Here is a 23316-nt window from a genome sequence, read left to right on the forward strand (position 1 = left end):
GTAAATTGGTATCCAATGACATTGTCCCTAGTCTGCATGTGCCTGGGATAGGAAACTGGGAGGTTGGTCCTCCGTAGCTTTACTATTTTTAAGGACTCGAAATGTAATATTTTTTAGTTCAAGTTTGGATTTTCGAACTTGCTAGCAAGCAGTGTCCATAGTAGAGGGTTTTGCCTATCATATTGTGTGTCTTGAGAAGATCCAGCTGGTAGGGAATTACTTTTTTTTTTTGGAGACCGCTATTTTTCACACTTTTTCCCAAGGAGCCATGCCTTACCATCTCGATCTCCACAGTAGCTAAAGGTCTGTATACGAGGTGCGTCCTAAACGTAATGAGTACAATGTTTTACAGTCCCCACGGAGGAATGTAATGAGGAAAGTGGGGATGGAGGTTGTTGCAGGTGGTATCTCAAGTAGACTGCCAGACCATCCACAGTCGAGCCCGAGCCTTTCGAAGCGTCGGTACGTTACAAAAGTGCGTCCTTGTTTTTCCCTCTCGTCGCGGAATGCAGAAGAGCATCGAGCAGCTTTACACAATCAAATTTTGCGTGAAACTTGTAAAGACAGCTTAAAAAACCCTAGAGATACAGAATACAGCGTATGGGGAAGCTGCTTTTTCGTAAGCCTGTTTTCGGATGGCACAAGGCCTTCAAGGATGGAAGGGAAGCTGTTGAGGTTGAACAGCTCTCAGGGCGACCTTCAACATCAAGAAATAATGAAAATGTGGGCGTTATCAAGGCTGCTCTGAATCGGGACCGACGTTTAAATGTCAGACTAATCGCAGATGAGGTAGGATGCCCTGACATTGCCAAAACATGGATCCTCCTCCACCATGACAATGCGCCGAGTCACATAACATTGGCTTTGAGGGAGTTTTTGGCACAAAAATACATCCCTACCTTCCTTACCCACCCTATAACTCTGACTTGGCCCCAAGTGACATTTTTTTGTTCCCCAAAATCAAAACTCGCCTGAAAGGACATCATTTTGGTACTGTTGAAAACATCGTCAGTCACGACGAGGGCTCTGAACAAGGAAGACTTCCAGCACTGCTACGAAGAATGGCAGTGTCGCCGGAATCGTTGCGTTCAGTCCCAGGGGACTTACTTTGAAGGTGATCGAGCCTAATGGTATGTTTTTTGAATAAAAGGATTTTTTTTATACTCAATACTTTTGGGACGCACCTCATATATGGCATCTTAAACAGCCAACCAGAACCCTACACTGTTCTGACGAGGATCAACAACTCCGAAACAGTGCTGTCTATATAATGGAGTGGAGACTCAAGGCGTCTCCAGGCTCTATAACGAGTTGGACCTTGACTTATAAGGTAGCTACCTATAGGTGGCACTAGAGAGAATTTTCTTCCTTCTGGAGGAATTTTTGAACTTTTCATTCTCAATCCAAAAATTTAATTTCCCATGTTGGAAATTCCCTGTAATTCTTTTTATTTAAGCATCTTACAGAGCGGAGAATATGAACAACCTACGTTATACTATCTCTGTATGAATGCCGGAATTGGATGGGCTTGGTAGATATACTTTCACGTTATCAAATTGCGTGTGATATTCTCGTGCCGGCATTACAAGTACAGAACATCTGCCTAATTGTCGCTGCTCAAACTGCTTTATTTCAGAATTCCAATTACGTGTCGCTGTCATACTAATAATATGTTCCATTTGTGCTGGGTATTTTGTATCGTTCCAGACATTGCGTTATTTTATGTTGGTGTTTTTAGAGCCTATGAAGACTGCTATTATTTCTCCGGGGTTTTGATAGATTTTTTTTCATAATGCTGAGGCTGAAAAGTACACATGTGAGGCTTTCAGTATACTCTATTCATTTCAGGGTAGCAGATGCCTGCCAAACTGAGTTAGCATTCTTCTGATCCACAAAAACTCCCAAGAACCCGTAAAAAATGTAATAGCCCCATTGTAAAGGATCTGCCAGACACAGCTTCTGTGTCGACGCCCATAGGTAATCAGCCTGCACCTGCTTCTATGTCTGTGAGACTGACTCCATCTTACACCACTCAGGGTGGCAGGCTTAGGAGTGGGAGAGCCTATCACAGCCTGGCCAGACGGAGCTAGCTCCCGCCCTCTGTCTATTTATACCTGCCTTTCCTGTTCCTCCTTTGCTTGTGATTCTTCTCTGCTGGTTTCCTGTCCCTGCTGCAGCTTCTTGAACTACTACCCTCTGCTTGTTATTGACCTTGGCTTTTCTGACCACTCTTCTGCTCAGCGTTTTTGTACCTCGCTCATCTCCTGGTTTGACTCGGCTCGTTCACCTCGCTTGTTGCTCACGGTGTTCCCGTGCGCAACTTCTCCATTTCCCCGGCTTCTTTGTACCCTTGTCTGTTCGTCTGTCGTGCACCTATTGAGAGTAGGGACCGTCGCCCAGTTGTACCCCGTCGCCTAGGGCGGGTCGTTGCAAGTAGGCAGGGACTGAGTGGCGGGTAGATTAGGGCTCACCTGTCTGTCTCCCTACCCCGACATTACATAGTCCCAGAGCATACAAAAGACTCAGGCAGATAGAAGACGTTCTGCTAAACCCTTGTTTGTGGTCGGGGATCTGGTGTGGCTATCGTCAAAAAATTTGCGCCTTAAAGTCCCATCCAAGAAGTTTGCTCCCCGGTTTATAGGGCCGTACAAGGTCATTGAAGTCCTCAACCCTGTCTCCTTCCGACTGGAGTTGCCCCCGTCTTTTCGAGTACACGACGTGTTTCATGCCTCCCTCCTTAAACGCTGCTCCCTGTCCTTGGCTCCCTCGAGGAAACCTCCGGCCCCTGTTCTCACCCCTGAGGGGGTAGAATTCGAGGTGGCCAAGATTGTGGACAGCAGGATGGTCCAAGGCTCCCTCCAGTACCTGGTCCATTGGAGAGGATACGGGCCTGAGGAGAGGACTTGGGTACCCGCCCGGGATATTCACGCTGGGGTATTGGTCAGGAGGTTCCACCTTCGTTTCCCCAATAAACCGGGTCCACCTAGAAAGGGTCCGGTGGCCCCTCATAAAAGGGGGGGGGGTACTGTAAAGGATCTGCCAGACACAGCTTCTGTGTCAACGCCCATAGGTAATCAGTCTGCACCTGCTTCTATGTCTGTGAGACTGACTCCATCTTCCACCACTCAGGATGGCAGGCTTAGGAGTGGGAGAGCCTATCACAGCCTGGCCAGACGGAGCTAGCTCCCACCCTCTGTCTATTTATACCTGCCTTTCCTGTTCCTCCTTTGCTTGTGATTCTTCTCTGCTGGTTTCCTGGCCCTGCTGCAGCTTCTTGAACTACTACCCTCTGCTTGTTATTGACCTTGGCTTTTCTGACCACTCTTCTGCTCAGCGTTTTTGTACCTCGCTCATCTCCTGGTTTGACTCGGCTCGTTCACCTCGCTTGTTGCTCACAGTGGTCCCGTGGGCAACTTCCCCATTTCCCCGGCTTCTTTGTACCCTTGTCTGTTTGTCTGTCGTGCACCTATTGAGAGTAGGGACCGTCGCCCAGTTGTACCCCGTCGCCTAGGGCGGGTGGTTGCAACTAGGCAGGGACGGAGTGGCGGGTAGATTAGGGCTCACCTGTCTGTCTCCCTACCCCGACATTACACCCATTTTTAATTTTTGGCCGAATTAAGCCAAACCAGCACAAATGCACAAGTGCAGACTGAAGCGCAGACTTATTCTTGACATACTATGAGAAGACCCGACTCATTTGAAAAGACCATTAAGTTTAGAAGAGTTTACAGGTCAAACATTATGTGCTGATTGATTTCTTATCTCTTTATAGCAGTGGAGCGCCATTTTCTTTATTCAGAGGTCCAAATTCCCTGAATGGGCCACTACTAGGGGGAGTTTACTGCATACTTTTGTATTATTGGATTCAATGTATACACAGTATGCAGTAAACTCCTCAGTTCCCCCTAGTGGTGGCTGCAGGGAGACAAAATGTTATAATTTAGCTCTATGATTATGTAGGAGCGGTGCATCAGCATATAATTTTGGACTTTTTTAGACTACATAAAACATGAATGGAAACCATCCCAGAAAGCATAATAAATGCCACTTTGAATCCTGAAGACCCAAACAGAAAATTGAACGTTCTGTAGAAAAACTGTTCATATGGTCTCGGAGTCAAAACTGACTTTGTTGTAAGTAAAACAGTACAATAGTACACATAATCTTACAGCTGACGGTTTGTTACAGTTGGTTCTAGTCCTCTTGTGAGAAAAATACCTCAGCAGCACAAGTTTGCTACAATGTGTCAGCGCAGCTAAAATCTATCAGCCTGGACCTTGACCGTTTAGCACACAGAGGGTTGTCTATACCGGCTACCATAGTAAAAAAAAAACGCACATACTTTTTTCAACGTATAATATGTTTTCTTGGTTGTCTACCCTTTGTATCACGCATCCCACCGAGCCAGGTTCTCGGTCATACTGTTTTTCTTCACACTACGTCACAGCTCTCCGGCTTCTTCACTTCTTGCATGGCAGAGAGGCTTTGTACAAGGACTATTGGGATTCTGTTTGTTCTCATTCATGCATAAAGCAGAACTCACTATATAATAAATGAAACACCCATCCCTTTTTTTTTTTCCATTCTTTTTGAAATCGTAAAGTGAAAAAAAAAAAGTCATATTTTTGTAACAATACCACGGATGGGAATAAAGAAGCTGGATCTGTAGAGGTTTCTGAGAGGATCATTTTTGGGACAATGTAAAGGCTTGAAAGCAAATAATAGCCTGAAAGTGATACATCTGCGAGCCGCGGAGCTGGAGACGAGAAAGACCAATTAATTGTTTATCGTGTGTCATTCATACTCCTCGCCGAGACATAGAAAACAAATTTACAGATTCTCGAGAGTCTCCCAGTTTGACGGACTACGAGCTAATGCTTAGAGTCTTCATGGCTCCATCTCTTTCATACCACCTTTTGAAAAGTGTTATTTTTGTCACCAAGACGGGGTGAAGATTTGTCAAAGAGTGTGTTTTTTTTGTTTTTTTTATACGATATAGTCCTATAAAACGTCCCTCGCCACTCTCTTAGGACTCTTTACTGAGCTGTGAAAGAAATCTCAGGATCCTTTCTATCCAAGCTGCTCATCATTTGTCCTACTTTTTATTTGGTTATTATTGGTGTTTTTGACTCTATCTCTGCTTCTTCGACCCTAACTACCTACCAGGTTTTGGGTCTACTACACTACATATTTGACAAGGAACATTTACAGTCCCTGAGATTCATGCCTCAGCCTTTCAGTCGGACTCATAGTGCTGTCCAGGGAAGGAGGTACCATCTTCAGCTCCTATAGTCCAAGGAGAAGGTGGTCTTCTTAAGAATGGCCTCCTCCTTTCCTGTAGGCATTGCAAACTTTTGTAGGGCTCTTTTTCTCTGATGAAATTATCCTAAAGCCAATGCTTCATCTATATAAAAAAAAAAAAAATGCGCACATGCACCATTGCACACATAGACCATATCATCAATAAGGTCATTTAGATTATTTGTAAATCAACTCATAAGAAATAGACCCTCCAAAGTCAGTTGCAAATGGGATTGTCTTCTGCTGGACAAACAGTAGATCAGGATCTACCAGTAGACTTAGAGCAGGACCAGTAAATCTTTATTTTGGTACATGAAACAAATTGAGCCCATTATGGTGTCGGCACTGGGGCCCACCAGGGGATGGATGGATAGATAGATAGATAGATAGATAGAGAGATAGATAGATAGAGAGTTAGATATGAGAGATAGATAGATATGAGATACATAGATATGAGATAGATAGAGAGATAGATAGATAGATATTAGATAGATATTAGATAGATATAAGATAGATAGATATAAGATAGATAGATATGAGATAGATAGATATGAGATAGATAGATATGAGATAGATAGATATGAGATAGATAGATATGAGATAGATAGATATGAGATAGATAGATATGAGATAGATAGATAGATAGATAGATAGATATGAGATAGATAGATATGAGATAGATAGATAGATAGATATTAGATAGATAGATATGAGATAGATAGATAGATAGATAGATATGAGATAGATAGATATGAGATAGATAGATATGAGATAGATAGATAGATAGATAGATAGATAGATAGATAGATAGATAGATAGATAGATAGATAGATAGATAGATATGAGATAGATAGATATTAGATAGATAGATAGATAGATAGATAGATAGATAGATAGATATGAGATATGAGATGAACAGATACATATATAGATATTTGTTGTCACCTAGCTTAAAAAATTTTCTGAATAAATTGTGAATGTTCTTTGCCTTCCTTGTCCAGTCTCGGTGTGTGTGTTGCACCTGCAGGGAGGGAGATCTTGCAGGACGACATTTGGCATCCTACATTAAGGTCCATGTGTCACCTGAATCCGTCTGAGTGGAGAGTAGAAGTGATTTGCGTCTTACCTATCCCGTGCACCCAGCAGCTGCTCCTGACAGGTGTTCTCTTCCTTTATGGCAGATGGCGACAAAATTAGGATTTTTGGCAGACCTCGGAGCTGCCTGCACATACAGCGCGTCCACAAACACGCACTCAGATGAGCTGTGTGACAGCAGAACAGATGAGATGTTAATCCGCCCTCCGCAAATTTCAGTATTAAATGTCTGAGCAATAATGGGGATTACATTCAGCTCCTTCTGATGTTCAAAGTGCAACTGGCAGCATTCACGTACTGACAGGAGTAAACAGAAAACCATCTTAAGGCCTGCACCCGATGCTTCCAAGAGGTCCCAGCTAATATATATATATATATATATATATATACACTGAATGGCCACTTTATTAGAGACACCTGTCCTGTCACTATTGAAGCTTCCCTGTATGGAGATTAGACACATGACCACGGAGGCAGCATAAAATCAAGTGAACAAGTTTTCCATGGATCAGTCTCAGTGTGAATCCGCATTAGGATGGGAAAATCGAGCGATCTGAGTGATTGGGATCGAGGCATGGTCACCGGTGCTAGATTAGCCGGGGCCAGGATTTCAAAAACTGCCAACCTTGTGGGGTTTTCTCATGAGAGTAAAGCCGGAATGGTGTGATCGAGGAAAAACATCCAGTGAAAGGGGATCCTGTGGACGTCAACAACTCATCGACAAATGGGGTCAGTGGAGAGGATGTTAAGAATCGTTCTGATGAACAGGCGGAGCACAAATTTCAAATTGCAGCCGAATGCAACGCTGGTACTCCAACTAACGTGTCCGAGCGCACAACTCACCGTTCCTTAGCATGGATGAGCTATATCAGATGACTCCAGCGGGCAGAAGAGCGCAAGAATTGGATCATGATCATCTGGTAAGATGAATCCAGATTTCTGTGGCACCATGCTGATGGGAAGGTCAGAATTTGGCGTGAGCAGCATGAATCGATGAACCCTTCCAGTCCGGTGTGAACAGTTCAGGCTGGTGGAGGTGGAGTAATGGTGGGGGGGGGGGGGGTGTTTTCTTGGGTCTTCTGATACCTGTGGATGGACGTTTGAACAGTAGGGCTTACCTAAGCATTATTACCGACAAAGTTCATCCCTTCATGGCGGCTGTTTACCTTACGGCAAAAAAAAACATTTTAGGGGCAACTTTGAGAAGCGATTCTGTCCTCATGGGGCAATAATCCTGCAGAATTATTTGAACAGCTAGTGGAATCTATGCCACGATAAATTGCTGCAGTTCTGAAGGCTAAATGAGGTCCAATGCACTACTAGTTGGGTGTCTAATTAAATGGCCATACAATCCGGTGACAGACATCATGGAGGGCAATACCTGGCACAGCCACTACCAAATATACGGTGCTGTTCCTGATAAAGAATGAAGAGTTTGGCTGCTCCATTCATATTATCAGCGGTGGTGCCAGAAGTTCGACACCTTCGTCTGATATTGATAGCCTATCATAAGATAGACCATCAATATTATATTCCCGGAAAGCCCCTTTACATAATAGGAACGCTTTTCTATTCTAGATCACTTGGACTTGGCTGATCGGCGGGTTGCCTGGATTCAGACACCGACCAATGTGATATTTATGTTTCTATTCCATTGTTTACATTCAGAGGCTGAAAACCAATCCTGATAATGATACATAGTAACAAGCCCTCCACCTGTGTGAGCAGGACATTAAGACACAAAATACTCCTACATTTTTATCTATTTTCTTACTCTTTATTTCTAAATCTGATCAATTTACGAAGCCAACACCATTAAATAAATATGACATCTGGCTTCAGAATCTGTGCCAAGAAGATGCTGATCTAAAGTTGGCTCCAGGATCCGCAGATGGGATATTGGACAATGTATGTTTTTTCACGCTAGGCTCTTTGCGGTGTACAGAAAACATAAGGTGAATGAAGGTCAATCCTGAGAGATTGTGTTCCCTATAATCTTGTCCAGCCATGACGGTTAATGGTTCGGTAAATGATGTACAGTTCTGTAGTATCTGAATCCTGAAAGGTACTGGTTCTCCTTAAGGAGATCCAGCAGGTTGGGAGTCTTTAGGGCAATGCTTCCGGGGAAAACTTATGGAAAATAGCGCTCCTCCATAAAGAAAATGGTCTCTTTAGTGCCACCTATAGGTAGCTACCCTGTAAGTCAATTTCCGACCCATTATAGAGGCATGACTTGAGACACAGATCCGTAGACAGCACTGTTTCGGAGTCCCTAAAGGTTCTCTACCAACTGGATCTTCACAAGGAGAATTAGTACCTTCTGAGAGATGAGTTCTCCCCAACTTTGGCAAAGAGAGGCCACTGGTACCTGATCCTTGCAGGACCTTCTGGCTTGGAGGGATGGGGAATAAGTCTGGGGCACAGCTCCTGGAGTGGGCTTGCGATATACTTCTTCTTCTTTCTGGTATCTGAATTATTTTTGGGGAGAATTCCTCCGCTTATACGAAGTCTGACAGAGGATGGCACAATTTTTTTTTTATTGTCTAATTCGTACAGAAATTTGTGGCATACCGAGATACGGTAGAGGGCACATGTAACTCTATGGAAGCCCAATTACATCTCCGTACAAAACCCTTCAAGAGAACCTGCCTTTATGGCAGACCTAAATGAGACCATCAGTTATATCCTCTCATACAGTTATACTAGTGATAGTTTTTATACCAAGTAAACCGCCCCCCTGTGCAAGTGGTGACTGAAAAATAAAATACTTCCTTGTTCTGTGGCATCACACGTTGTATAATCTCATGGCCTTCAGTCAGTCATGAGTTATGAGCTCTCCTGCTAATAGAGGGAGTTCCCAAGTAAACAAGCCTCCTGTATTACACCTATATACTGTAATAATGCGTATGGATAGGGGTTGGGACACTTGTGCTTGCCATGACATTGTATATCTAGGGCATTATTATTTATTGACTAACACTGAAAACGGTTGCCCAGTATAGAAAACCCATTTTTATACACCCTACTAGGGAATTCTAAGGTAATATGGGGGGGAGGGGGTTGCTCTGTTCAGAAACTCCTCTCTTGGTCAGAGTGGAGAGCGGTTACGTAGAGCGTCTCTCTCTGGAGGACCCGCCCTGACACAGACAACACATTGATATGAATGGACACTTTGTAATGATTAATTTCTCCTGTGGTGGCGCTGCAGGGAATTTGAACACTTGCTGCCAGGTTTCCCAGGGATCACAGCTGATCGCTGGGGGTCACAGTAGGAGGACACTTTTTGATCAACTTATTGTCAAGGAAATCTTTCTAAGTAGAGATTTTCCAAAGCCAACAACCCCATTAAGCTGATCAAATAAATGTACTGTTTGGGTCTTCAGGTTCTTCTATGATTTTTGTGATTTTCCCCATCAATCTTCTTTCCTTTTATTTTGTTTTCTAAGCATTATCTTGTCAGCTTGGTCTTTCTTATAATAGGCCTGGCAGAAGTTAAAGCTTTAGACTGGTCAGTGGTGCTTTAAGTTGTAGGTCTGGTTTGATGTGGTCAATGATACAATTCTACTTTGCCAATAATTGGTTTGGCATTTTCAGCCAATTGTTAACAAAACTGCTAATTGCTGAAACACCTAGAGTGCAAAAATTGTCTATGCTTTGTTACAACACTCGCTACGAAGTTCCAAACCAGCACAAGAACTGTTCTTCGAGAGCTTCATGGATTGGGGTCTTCATGGATGAAAAGCCACACAAAAGCCTGAGATCGTCCTACACAATGCCAGGTATCAGCTGGAGGGATGTAAAGCTGTGGAAATCACACGTTACAGTCTGAGGGAAGAATCTAGATTTGGGGGTTGCCAAAAGAATGCCTAAATGTGTAGTACTAGGTGTGGTGGGGGAGGAGGAATAATCATGGCCACAGTTACAGGAGGCCCTTTCTTGCTTTACCAGGACAATGCTCCCGACTCAAAATGAAGTGCATAAAAATGGTTGTTGTGCCCTGGCCCCAACCCTATCGATCCCTCCGGAGATTATACAGTATATTTCACACATACTGGTTTTTTTTTAGCCAAAGACAGGTGTGGCCCCGAAAGGGTAGAAATGTTTCAGTCTTTGCGCTATACTTTTTTTTTGATCCACTCCTTGGGCTTAAAAATCTGCATCAATAACTGTTGGTGTGATTCCAGCCGAATACTTTTGTGGCTGACGATCTGCATATCCATGTCTTAAAATTTCGAAGAAAGCCTTACCAGAAGTGTTGAGGCTCTTAGGGACAAACCCAATAATTATGTCCGTGGTTTTATAATGAGATGTTCCGGAGCCCATGTGGATGTGATATTGAGATGTCCACCTATTTTTGGCCATGTAGTGTATGGTGTATCCATACGTAGACATATCAGTATAAATGCAGTTGTACGTGAAGGACTCGGGTGGAGATATTATGAGTTCTGCTGCACTTTCTAATATATTGCAGGCAGCACAGACACCTTATCAGTATAATGGACTGTCTGTATACATCGTCATGTCTTTCTATGCAAAATGGGTCATTTGAGGCTATGCTAAGTATGGCAATTTTATCGAAATGGAGAGCAGTGCAGAGATATGTACGCAGCCATCTGTCTCGAAATCTGTTACACGTTTCAAGCACAGCTTCATACAGCCCTGAGGGGCCTGGATTCCAAGTGCTCTAGACCCCCAACCCCCCCCCCCATCTCGTCAAACATGGCAGAGGCTTGTATTATGCTGAAAGTCAGGGAATGTAAAATTATAATAAGATGAAAGGCCACAACTCTAAATCAAAAAGAAAATGTGAGTTTATAATTGGGGTTTGCCCCTTTTATTACAATAGCCTTATTGTTCTTATTAAAATCTCCCAGATTCTCCCATTCTAAAGGAGAGAGGACGCTTCACCATTAGAGCTGACAATCTACAGGAGAGAGGACCCTGCCCATAAGAGCTCACACTCTACAGGAGAGAGGTCCCTGCCCATAAGAGCTTACACTCTACAGGAGAGGGGACCCTGCACATGAGAGCTCACACTCTACAGGTGAGGGGCCCCTGCCCATAAGAGCTCACACTCTACAGGAAAGGGGTCCCTGCCCATAAGAACTTACACTCCACAGGAGAGGGGACCCTGCCCATAAGAGCTTACACTCCACAGGAGAGGGGATCCTGCCCATAAGAGCTCACACTCTACAGGAGAGAGGTCCCTGCACATAAGAGCTCACACTCTACAGGAGAGAGGTCCCTGCCCATAAGAGCTTACACTCTACAGGAGAGAGGTCCCTGACCATAAGAGCTTACAATCTACAGGAGAGATGACCCTGCACATAAGAGCTTACACTCTACAGGAGAGAGGACCCTGCCCATAAGAGCTTACACTCTACAGGAGAGAGGTCCCTGCCCATAAGAGCTTACACTCTACAGGAGAGAGGTCCCTGTCCATAAGAGTTTACAATCTGCAGGAGAGAGGTCCCTGCACATAAGAGCTTACACTCTACAGGAGAGAGGTCCCTGTCCATAAGAGCTTGCACTCTACAGGATAGAGGTCCCTGCCCATAAGAGCTTACACTCTACAGGAGAGATGACCCTGCACATGAGAACTTACACTCTACAGGAGAGAGGACACTGCCCATAAGAGCTTACACTCTACAGGATAGATGACCCTGCACATAAGAGCTTACACTCTACAGGAGAAAGGACCCTGCCCATAAGAGCTTACACTCTACAGGAGAGAGTGCCCTGCCCATAAGAACTTACACTCTACAGGATAGATGACCCTGCACATAAGAGCTTACACTCTACAGGAGATAGGACCCTACCTATAAGAGCTTACACTCTACAGGAGAGACGTCCCTGCCCATAAGAGCTTACACTCTGCAGGAGAGATGACCCTGCACATAAGAGCTCACACTCTACAGGAGAGAGTGCCCTGCCCATAAGAACTTACACTCTACAGGATAGATGACCCTGCACATAAGAGCTTACACTCTACAGGAGAGAGTGCCCTGCCCATAAGAGCTTACAATCTACAGGAGAGAGGACCCTGCACATGAGAGCTTACACTCTACAGGAGAGAGGACCCTACCTATAAGAGCTTACACTCTACAGGAGAGAGGACCCTGCACATAAGAGCTTACACTCTACAGGATAGATGACCCTGCACATAAGAGCTTACACTCTACAGGAGAGAGGTCCCTGCCCATAAGAGCTTACACTCTACAGGAGAGATGACCCTGCACATGAGAGCTTACACTCTACAGGAGAGAGGACCCTACCTATAAGAGCTTACTCTCTACAGGAGAGATGACCCTGCACATAAGAGCTTACACTCTACAGGATAGATGACCCTGCCCATAAGAGCTTACACTCTACAGGAGAGAGGTCCCTGCCCATAAGAGCTTACACTCTACAGGAGATAGGACCCTGCACATAAGAGCTTACACTCTACAGGAGATAGGACCCTGCACATAAGAGCTTATACTCTACAGGAGAGAGTGCCCTGCACATAAGAGCTTACACTCTACAGGAGATAGGACCCTGCCCATAAGAGCTTACACTCTACAGGAGATAGGACCCTGCACATAAGAGCTTATACTCTACAAGAGGGAGGTCCCTGCACATATGAGCTCACACTCTACAGGAGAGAGGTCCCTGCACATAAGAGCTTACACTCTACAAGAGGGAGGTCCCTGCACATATGAGCCTACACTCTACAGGAGAGATGACCCTGCCCATAAGTGCTTACACTCTACAAGAGGGAGGTCCCTGCACATATGAGCCTACACTCTACAGGAGAGATGACCCTGCCCATAAGTGCTTACACTCTACAAGAGGGAGGTCCCTGCACATATTCGCCTACACTACAGGATAGAGGTCCCTGCCCATAAGTGCTTACACTCTACAGGAGAGAGGTCCCTGCCCATAAGAACTTACGTTCGACAGGGGAGAGGTCCCTGCACATAAGAGCTTACACTCTACAGGAGAGAGGTCCCTGCACATAAGAGCTTACGTTCGACAGGGGAGAGGTCCCTGCACATAAGAACTTACACTCTACAGGAGAAAGTACCCTGCCCATCACACTCTATATGAGAGATGACCCTGCACATAAGAGCTTAAACTCTACAGGAGAGATGACCCTGCACATAAGAGCTTACACTCTACAGGATAGATGACCCTGCACATAAGAGCTTACACTCTACAGGAGAGAGGACCCTGCACATAAGAGCTTACAATCTACAGGAGGGACGTCCCTGCACATAAGAGCTTAAACTCTACAGGAAAGAGTGCCCTGCCCATAAGAGCTTACACTCTACAGGAGAGAGTGCCCTGCCCATAAGAGCTTACACTCTACAGGAGAGAGGTCCCTGCCCATAAGAGCTTACACTCTACAGGAGAGAGGTCCCTGCCCATAAGAGCTTGCAATCTAAATGGAATTAGTGGAGTGACACAATAGGTACATGGTGCTAATTTTGTCTGGGGGCCATCCCCTTATGTTGGCAAGGGGAATATAAATAAAGCTGCATGAACCAGTCACCAGCCAGTATATGAAACAATTCGAATATAAAGTGCACAGTAATGCCACAAGGGGAGCTACTGTTGGTGAGGACAGGCTGGAGTGGTAGAGATATCTGCGACCAGGTCAGGTTGTACGGACCATGGGCTATGGTTATGTGACATAAACCTCCTCAAAGAAATTTGTTTTCAAGGCACGCTTGAAACTGGGAATGTTAGCAGCAAGTCTGATGGTCCAGGGCAGTGAGTTCCATAGAATGGGTGCAGCACTGGAGAAGTTCTACAGAAAATAAGTTGGTAGTTGAAGATGAGAGCTGAAATGAAAACCTGTTTCAACGCTTACAATTCAAATAGGACGTTATTTTTAGGTCCATGTATATGAAAGCGTTATGTCCAGCTCCGAAATCAATGCCATTCCATTCATCCTATAGTGCAGTTGTTCAACTGGTTTACTTATATTGCCCAAAGAAAACCTTCTCAATTAGACGATATATGGTATCTGTGAACATGACGATAGAACAAACTGCGTATTTGCAAACTATGGTTTTGTCGGTACTGAATGACATTCGTTAATATGGACATGAAATCCACTTGTGGGAATGAGATTTAAAGCCTACGTTTAATAACTAAAGAACATGTGACTTCTGTACCAGATATAGCATGCAATGTTACATGATTTCAGTCATTTTTCTTTGTGGGACCCCCTTCTCCACCAAACGATGTCCTCCTGTTGGCATCTGTCAGTCAAATGACATCACCTCCGTTCTCAGTGACCACAGAGTCTCGTCTCCTCACAGACCCAACTGTGGTGGTCACAGACAATAATTCATATAGGGGCCTAGGAGAGGTTGACAGCGCCTAATGGCCTTAAGGTGGCCATACACATTAGACTAAGGTTAGATGAACCCTCTGGTTTCGGCGAGACTCAACGACCATCTAATGTGTACTAGATGTTTGGCCAACGTTCCTTCATCCGATGTTAAATTTCGACATGCCTGATCCTTTTGGTCTCAGGGAGATAAGCCACCTCCGAGCTGAGCCGAGCGTACATGTGTATGGGGAGGTTGGGTGAAATAAAGTAGATGTCGGCCAACCAAGCGTTTGGGGCTATTGAAGGTGTATGGCAACCTTTACTCTTCTGAAGACATAGTCATTAATGGCCACTAGCTGCTGTGAACCTTCTGGAGACAGCCAACGAGAAACAATGAGTTGGCCATCTCCAGTAGAGTAAAGCCATTAGGTTCTGTGAACTTCTGAAGAAGGTCAACAATAAAACTAAGATCCTTAGATCTTATTCACACTAATGTCATGTCCATGTTAGTTCCACACATAAAATATCCTGATTATGGCGCTAATGTCAGTCCGTACATGGCATTGGTGTTACTTGAATATTGTGTACCATGACATTTAAAAAAAATATATTTTATTGAATGCTTCATTTTTTCTTACAGGAGTTGACTGCGAATGGATTTGGAAACATAACTACGGAAATCCGTGAGGAAACCAAGTTCTACTATGCAGAAGATTATCATCAGCAATACCTCAGCAAAGTGCCCAATGGCTACTGTGGACTGGGCGGCACCGGAGTCTCCTGCCCAGTTGGCCTCAAATAAATACAAACCGGAAATCCCCCACCGATATGTCTGCAGACTCAGGAAGAAATTATGATATAGCGCTATTGATGATAATCTCAATCTTTCTTATGCTCTTCGCTTTAATACACACATTTCTCAGCAAACTCCATATAGTACTTGACCATCATCCTTCCGTAAATTAAATATGTCACCTTCTTCAAATCTTAAACGGGTTGTCTCATGAACACAACCCCTTTTTAAAAAGGGTCCGGCTTAACTCCCCCCTACAGCCAAGGGAATCCACTGCCAGCCAGACGTTTACATGCCACACAAACGAATGTACAACTCTCTTTTCTAAACACCCCTCTATGATGTTCTAATAGGGCATATGGACTGGGGTTGTGGTGGTGAGACAAACCCTTTAAGGCAGGGACTACATAGTAACACGTTATGCATAGTCCTACTAGGAAGTATCACTAGTAATGGGACAAACCACCATTGTTTGAGTTGTACTACTTGCCATGAGATGCCACGAGATGATGTAGAACAATGCAACTGTCGGAGCCCTTTGTGGTTACCCAACTATGTAGTTAAGCCAGTGGGAGCAATCCTACAGTAATCAGCATTGTTGGTGTCACCCAACAAATCTTGCCCATGTAGTCCTTGCCTCACTCATAAAAGCCTCACCAGAATAGAAAATAAGCAAGGAAAACCAATTTCAATTCCAAAAATGTTTAAAAAAATGAAGCCGACAACTTTTTGGCTTCTGCTTTGGGTGCAGTGGGCAACGATGTTACTTTTTTTAGGTGGTAGCTTCTGTAAGGGATCTCAAACATCGAACGTGAAGAACTTCAGAGATGGTGCCTTCAAACAATAGCCTTACCGGCACTAAGTGCCACCAGACAGGGCAGTGAGTGTAACAATGGAGTCCATGGTAGTCATTGATTGGCCTTAATTGACTATACGAGCCGGCCCCAGATTACAACGAATGATTCAGATGATATGTAGGTGGGCGAGAATGTAGAATACAAGTGACCTTCAAAGTCATTCATCTCCATCGTCAAGCAACCAGTCTTCGATATGGGGTCCCTTTTGTTGTAGCCGTGCTGCACACCTACAATCTCAATAGTTGTTGCACATTGGCACGGTCCGTCATGGTACCATGATGTTGTATCTCTGGTTCTACATTGGTCTACAAGTAACCCAACTGCATTATCAGGATGAAGAAACTATGCAAACTCAATGCCCCAAGACAACTTCTGATTATTCGACCTCAGTGTTTGAGAATGGACTCCCTCCCACAGGGGAACATAGGTTTTATCATGGCCAAAAGTCACCATAGAGCCCCAGCCGTAGCTTTTTCATATGTTATATTTTTGTGTCTCAAACACAAGTTGCCGTACAGACCCTCCATTGTGTGTAATGATACTGAGTTTTTGGCATCCTCATTAGACCCCTCGTGCCCCCGGTACATCGTTGCTGGTGCTTATGTTTGTAGCATGAAACAATTGTCTGCATTTCCATATTGTTCTGCAAATGTTGCTTATCCGAGTGTTACATGTCAAGAACCAATTTCTGAAAAATAAAATAAAGCCATCTCATCTGCAAAATAAAACCGACAAGGGATCTGCTGAAATCCCGCTGATTATTTTCCTGCTATTTTTCGCCGTTATTGGCTTCAATTAATTTTTGGGTTGCGTTGACTGAACGGGGACTTGGTTGGGTTCCACATTGGGAAAGCAATCCATGCTTCATGCCTGAAGGCTAAGCCAAGAGTAGTTTTGCTGAGCAGGCGGAGGAGTGCGTGACTAGAGCATATGCTGCGGCCTGGCACCTACTTTTTACAACTTTTATGTTGTTAAAATGAATTGTTGCCTCAGTATGGATGAGCAGATGGTGGAAGGTGATTTACTCCATGTGTAATACTCAGGTGTACATAGAAGGTTGAGGTCCACACCTCTGTGTGAAAATTAATTTTCCATAGAAGCTGATAAACATGATCTGTTTCTGGAGAGCTGGGTGTCCATCAAAATGGCGGACATTACAGCTCCCTAAATAGCATCCTGGACATCCATTAAAAGAGTTTATATAAGATTAGCAAAAACGATGCTTATTTTTTTATTTTTCTAGAAACAGCGCCACTCTTGTGTATGGCTGTGTCTGGTATTGCAGCTTAGTCATAATGCAAAACCAGACACAGCCCATTACCCTACTACCCAGTAAAGCAGGGATGCATCCGCCAGTTAAGTATTGCTGGGTAACAAGGCTAATTTACCATTTAGGAGTCTAGAAACATGGGGGGACGAATGACATGGGAGCTGTAATAGTATTCACCCAATATGTCTGTGATATTACTGTAGCTATGATTACTAACTTTTAAATCCTAGATTGATTGTGGGTCATTTTAAGACCCCCCCCCCCCAAACTATCAGGAAACGCCTTCCCGTGCAAATTAGCATAAGCTCCACCCCTTTTGTGGTCCGATTCAAGTAACGTCCATTAAAATTTCCAATGTTGATAAGTATGGCATATAATCACAGACTATAGGGTGTGACTATAGTGTGAATCACCACTGGTGATGCTGGGAGTTGTAGTTCATCAGCAGCTGGAGACCCACAGGGTTGGAGACCATCGCTCTATATGTTAAAAGCCGCCTAAGACCACATAAGACTTTACTATAAACGAAACATTTTATACAATCTCTTTAAAAAATTGATTTCCTTTTGTTTAAAGGTCAAGCGTGTCACGGCCGTGATTGGTGACAAATGGTCTGTCGCTTTAGCATTACCCCAGGATTTACAGTGAATTCCTTCAATTATATTGTGACATTTTATGGCATTTTTATACTATGAATTTTATGGCATAATCCAAAAGGGGAACGGATTTTCCTTTTATTGTGACTTTCTTTGTCCATATTAAGAGGAATTGTTCTTTGTACCTCACTACATCCCTGACGGTAGAAAAGTTATCATGAGGCGGTGAACAAGCCTAAGGGTATGTTCACACAGGCTAGTTTCAGATGTTTTTCGGGTCGTAAGTATCCCGAAAAATGGCTGAAAATCAGAAGCAGAGCGCCTACAAACATCTGCCCATTGATTTCAATGGGAAATACGGTGTTCCGTTCCGACGGGGTGTTTTTTTACGCTTCATTTTCAAATAACGGCGCGTAAAATGACGCCCCGTGAAAAGAAGTGCACGTCACTTCTTGAGCCGTTTTTGGAGCCGTATTTCATTGACTCAATAGAAAAACATCTCCAAAAACGGCCATGAAAAGCGCTAGTTTGATTAAAAAACGGCTTAAAATCAGGAGCTGTTTTCCCTTGAAAACAGCTCCGTATTTGCAGACGTTTTTTGTTAAGCAAAAGTAACAATATATACACCATGTATTTAAAGGGGTTGTCTAGAATTACATTTTGTTTTTCCAAAAACAGTGCCACTTTAGTCCATAGGAAGTATCTGGTACTGCAGTATTCACTTGAATGGGGATGAGCTGCAATACCAGACACAGCCCGTGGACAAGAGTGGTGCTGTTTTCTCCCCACACTAAAGATCTCTGTAGAATTTCTTTTTGCAGTTCAGGTTGCCCAGTAACCACTTGTCTTCCTGTCTGGATGACAATTGTTTTACTACATGGTCACAGGAAATTCTATCTGCTGTATAAGAGACTGCCTCCCCAATGTTACACAGACTTGTTTCGGGTCCCTCAGGAAGCATGAGAGCAGTAACAACACAAATAGATTGGCGCAATAGAAATGGGTGAACTTAAGGGGATTGTCCACTTTTTACAACGCCATATTGTGGGCCTTCCTAATAAAATCTGATATTAGGAGCCTCATTGCGGGGAGTCAGATCAGTCGTATGTGACAAGGAAGCCGAAATATTAACCCCTTGGCGACGTGACTTAAATATATGTCACAGCCGCCAATGGGTTGTATGGAGCAGGATTGTAGGCTGAGCCTGCAACATAGTTAGCGGGTGTCGGGTGTATATTACAGTCGACCCTCACTGCATCGGCCGGGATCGGCGATAACACCGATCCCAGCTGTTTGACTATAGAAGACCTGATCAAAGCGACCGCGGCATCTAAGCCGTCAGAAAGAGGGGACGGCCTCCTCGATCAGCCCATTGTCGTCCCCCCCCCCCATGATGCGTTTGTGGGGTGCCGATAGTTGTCATGGCAGCCTGGGGGACTTATAAAGGACCCCAGGTCTAACCTTTTTCCGATCCTATGAATGCCTATCAGAGGCACGTCTTGATAAGAGCCCGTAAGGCTTAGCAAATTTTCCCCCTAAAGTAATGTAAAAAATATACAACGTACATGTAAGTTATCAAAAAGTCATAGAGTATGTACCCCAAAATGGTACTAATGAAAACTATAGCTCGTTCGCAAAAAAAAAAAAAACCCTCGCTGTGCTCCATTGACAGAAAATCCAAAAGTTATGACTCAAAATATTTTTTTTAACAAATAGTTTTTCATTATAAAAGTAGTACATTATAAATAACGACATAAATTTGGTATCCCCGTAATCATATTGACCGGCAGAAAAAAGTTAACATGTCGTTTTTACCGCACGGTGAACTTCGTTACATGAAACCCAAAAAATAATGGAGGGATCACAGGTTTTTTTCTAATTCCACTCCACAAAGTATTTTTATATATATAAATGTCTATCAGTGTGTTTGGTGCAACTTTCTAAATACTTTGTATTAAAAATTATTTTTACTTTTTGAGATACAGCTGCTTTGTATCCTGTATATAGAGCAGCCGTATCTAGAGCGGAGACCTGAATCCGTCAGGTCAGCGGGAAATGTTTTATTTTTGAACAAAGACAATTAATGGATGATCGTTCCCTTATACATGACTTGCCCCTGTTACTCCCGATCCAGCAATATTTTTGTGCACCCATTTTATGTTATTTTAAGTTAGTTCAAAAACAGTCCTACTCAGTTTATGAACATTTTATTTCCAATGACTTCTCTGCCCTTGTGAACCCCCGAGATACGGTACCCCTCCCTACAAGAGCCGGTACCAATTCATCTGTGAGTCCCGCAAGCATTCGGAGATGGACAGGCCCAGCTGAGTGAACATATCCTTGGTAAACAGACTGAGAATTTCCCCTCTACATCCTGAGAAGATCGATGTTCTACGACAGATTTGCCAAGACGATTATTTTTTCATGAGACACAGGTGAAAGAAATGTGAATTTCTTGTACTCATACATATTTAAGAAGTTTTTATTGCTTTTTGGGAATTCAGTTACTTTAAGAATCGACGTGTTTGCTTCAGAAGGCATAAAAATCACCAGACTAAGCAAAGGCGCTTTTATTTTGTATACAATATTTAGTTTTGTTGTGCTCCGATGCAGAGGTAAGTGGAGTCTTGTATTCTCTCACCTTAAAGTGGCAAAGTCATGCAGGACTAAAGGACCAAATCACTACTGCATCCTGTAGAACAGTGGCATGCTGGGAGTTGTAGTTTTGCATCAGCTGGAGAGTCACGGATTGCAGAGCACAATGGAGCTCAGCTGCAATACCATACACAACCCATGAACAGGAGTGGCGCTGTTTTTGGATGAAATCAGACAGGTTTTTCTAATCCTGGACAACCTTAAAGGGGTTTCCCATAAAAAAAATATTGTATATCAAATAAATATGCCAAAAATGTGTAACCGATGGGTGTCCTATTGCTTGGACCTTCACAGATCCCAAGTATCGGGATGCTTGGCCTCCCCATCCTGAGTAGAATGTTATCTGCTACTCACTAATAAAGTCTATGAGAAATGCATGATTAGAGTGTGTTCACGTCCATAAATTACTGATCTATGAGGGTCTCCCCATTGAGTCTCACGGAAATACAGATGCCCAGTCCTCCGTTTCCAGCCAAGAGATGGCCGCCGATGAAAGCAGCCAATTCTCCAAGAATGCAGATCAAGGCACCAACATTTTCGGGATCAGACATTCGGGACCAAAGGGGATCAGACATTCACTCATGGTTTCTTAGGGTATTTACCCATAAGACTCTAAATTCTTCAACTTTTTTTTTATGTTTTTCAAAAATAAAAGATATTGCATTGGCTGGGACTATATTGAAGAAGCATTAGTCAACCATATCAACTCAAGACCCATCCTGCTAAATGACCTTGCTGACTAGTGACCAGTAGGCCATGGGACATCATCTGTATTTCTTCCAACATAAAATGAAAGTCATAATTTTAGGTCCCACATTCCATGACGATAAATTTTTTAATATCTTCGTAGCAGTTGGCGCTCCTGTTTTTCTGATACAAAGCTTTAATTGTAAAGCCAAAAGCCCACATTTACCAAGACTGACATTTTTTACGCCAGTCTAAGTAAAGGAGATGGATTGATTTGTACAACGCATAAAAAGGCTTAGTAAATGTGGGCAATTGTTCTGGCTGCCTGCAGCTGCCACTAGGGGGAGCTAAACCGCAGACTGTGTACACATTGAACTCAATAATAACACAGTATGCAGTAAACTCCTGAGCTCCCCCTAGTGGTGGCTACAGGCAGACAAAATTGTATCTTTTAACAATATATCTATGCAGAGGATTTGGAGCTCTGCATCAGGAAAAACGGCTCTGACCGCTATAAAAATATATTAAGAAATTTTTTTCAATAAAAAATCGAAATGTTCAAGATTAGACATTCCTTTTAGACTAATATATAACAGATCATAAAAGGCGTTTTCTGCAGAAAAAAACATTGTATGGACATTTAGGTTCATGATGTACCTTGGGTAAACGCTAATAATGACAAAGAATTGCGCGCAGCACGGAGCAGGGAAGGAGCGCCCTACTTTACCTATTAAGACATAATCTATAGTACTTTTTCACATGCTGTTACAAATTGCATGATTATAGAATTCGGTGTTAATATAATTGTTCCTCGTTTCCCCCCTTCCCCCTCTCCTCTTTTCTAAAAATTCTTCTTTTATTCTTCAAGCTCTTTTCAGAGAACAGCGCCGTTTTATTGTAGATCGAACGTAAACTGGATACAAAAATTATAGTAATTTTGCCATTAAAACTTTGATTGCTGAAATATGGATGTATTCAAGATGTAAATTATGTCTGGTCTATTGAAAGGAGCCCGTTCTACTATTAAACCTTTAAGAGTAGAGATGGAAAGATGAAGAATAGGACATAAAATGCATGTCGGATATAAGAGCGCTGTTTATGGCTGATGAAGAACGGATGGGAAGTAGAGTTAAACTGGTAATACGGGGGTTATGAAACAGCCCGACACAACGAACGCAGTTAAAGGGAAACTTGTTATATCGTCTTGAGCCTCTTACTCCTGATTTGTATGATTTTATGGTTTATCAATCACTTTAAAGGCAAAACAATTGCAAGACATTGAAAACACTCACTTGCTGGTCAAAGGCAAATTGACACCAGGCCAGGCTCCCTTTGAATTCAATTTCCTATCTCAACTCAACTGGTGGCAGCAATTGTACCAAATAAATAGTCTCCCAAAGTGCCAATAAGTGTAAACGTGAGCCCTTCCACCTAACGCCTCAGCCTTATCCAGAAATGATGTACCTTTGTCACTCACTTGGATCTATAAATAATAGTATAATATGTTTTATTATACCCCAAAAAAATACAGTGATATGCAGTGAATAAAATCACCATACAATGGCTGAATAAAACCACCATATAGTGAATGAACAAAACCATCATATAGTGAATGAATATACAGCAATATAGTAAATAAATAAAACCGCCATATAGTATGAATAAAATCTCCATAGAGTGAATGAATAAATCCACCATATAGTGAATGAGTAAAACGGTTATATAGTTAATTAATTAGA

At 43.1% G+C, this 23316-nt stretch overlaps 1 protein-coding gene across 4 annotated transcripts in view; it reads left to right on the plus strand.

Annotated features, from left to right (window-relative positions):
- The window catches only part of MSRA (methionine sulfoxide reductase A), a 295027-nt gene extending 279203 nt beyond the window's left edge, over positions 1 to 15824 (plus strand). For all 4 annotated transcript variants that reach the window (XM_075860869.1, XM_075860871.1, XM_075860870.1 and 1 more), the window contains one exon: positions 15360 to 15824. In XM_075860869.1, the coding sequence (XP_075716984.1) occupies positions 15360 to 15521 (162 nt within the window). In that variant the 3' untranslated portion in view covers positions 15522 to 15824. The remainder of the gene's footprint in view (positions 1 to 15359) is intronic.
- Positions 15825 to 23316: the final 7492 nt, after the last annotated feature.

The sequence above is a fragment of the Rhinoderma darwinii genome, chromosome 4 (genome assembly GCF_050947455.1).
Source record: "Rhinoderma darwinii isolate aRhiDar2 chromosome 4, aRhiDar2.hap1, whole genome shotgun sequence".
Lineage (NCBI taxonomy): Eukaryota > Metazoa > Chordata > Amphibia > Anura > Rhinodermatidae > Rhinoderma > Rhinoderma darwinii.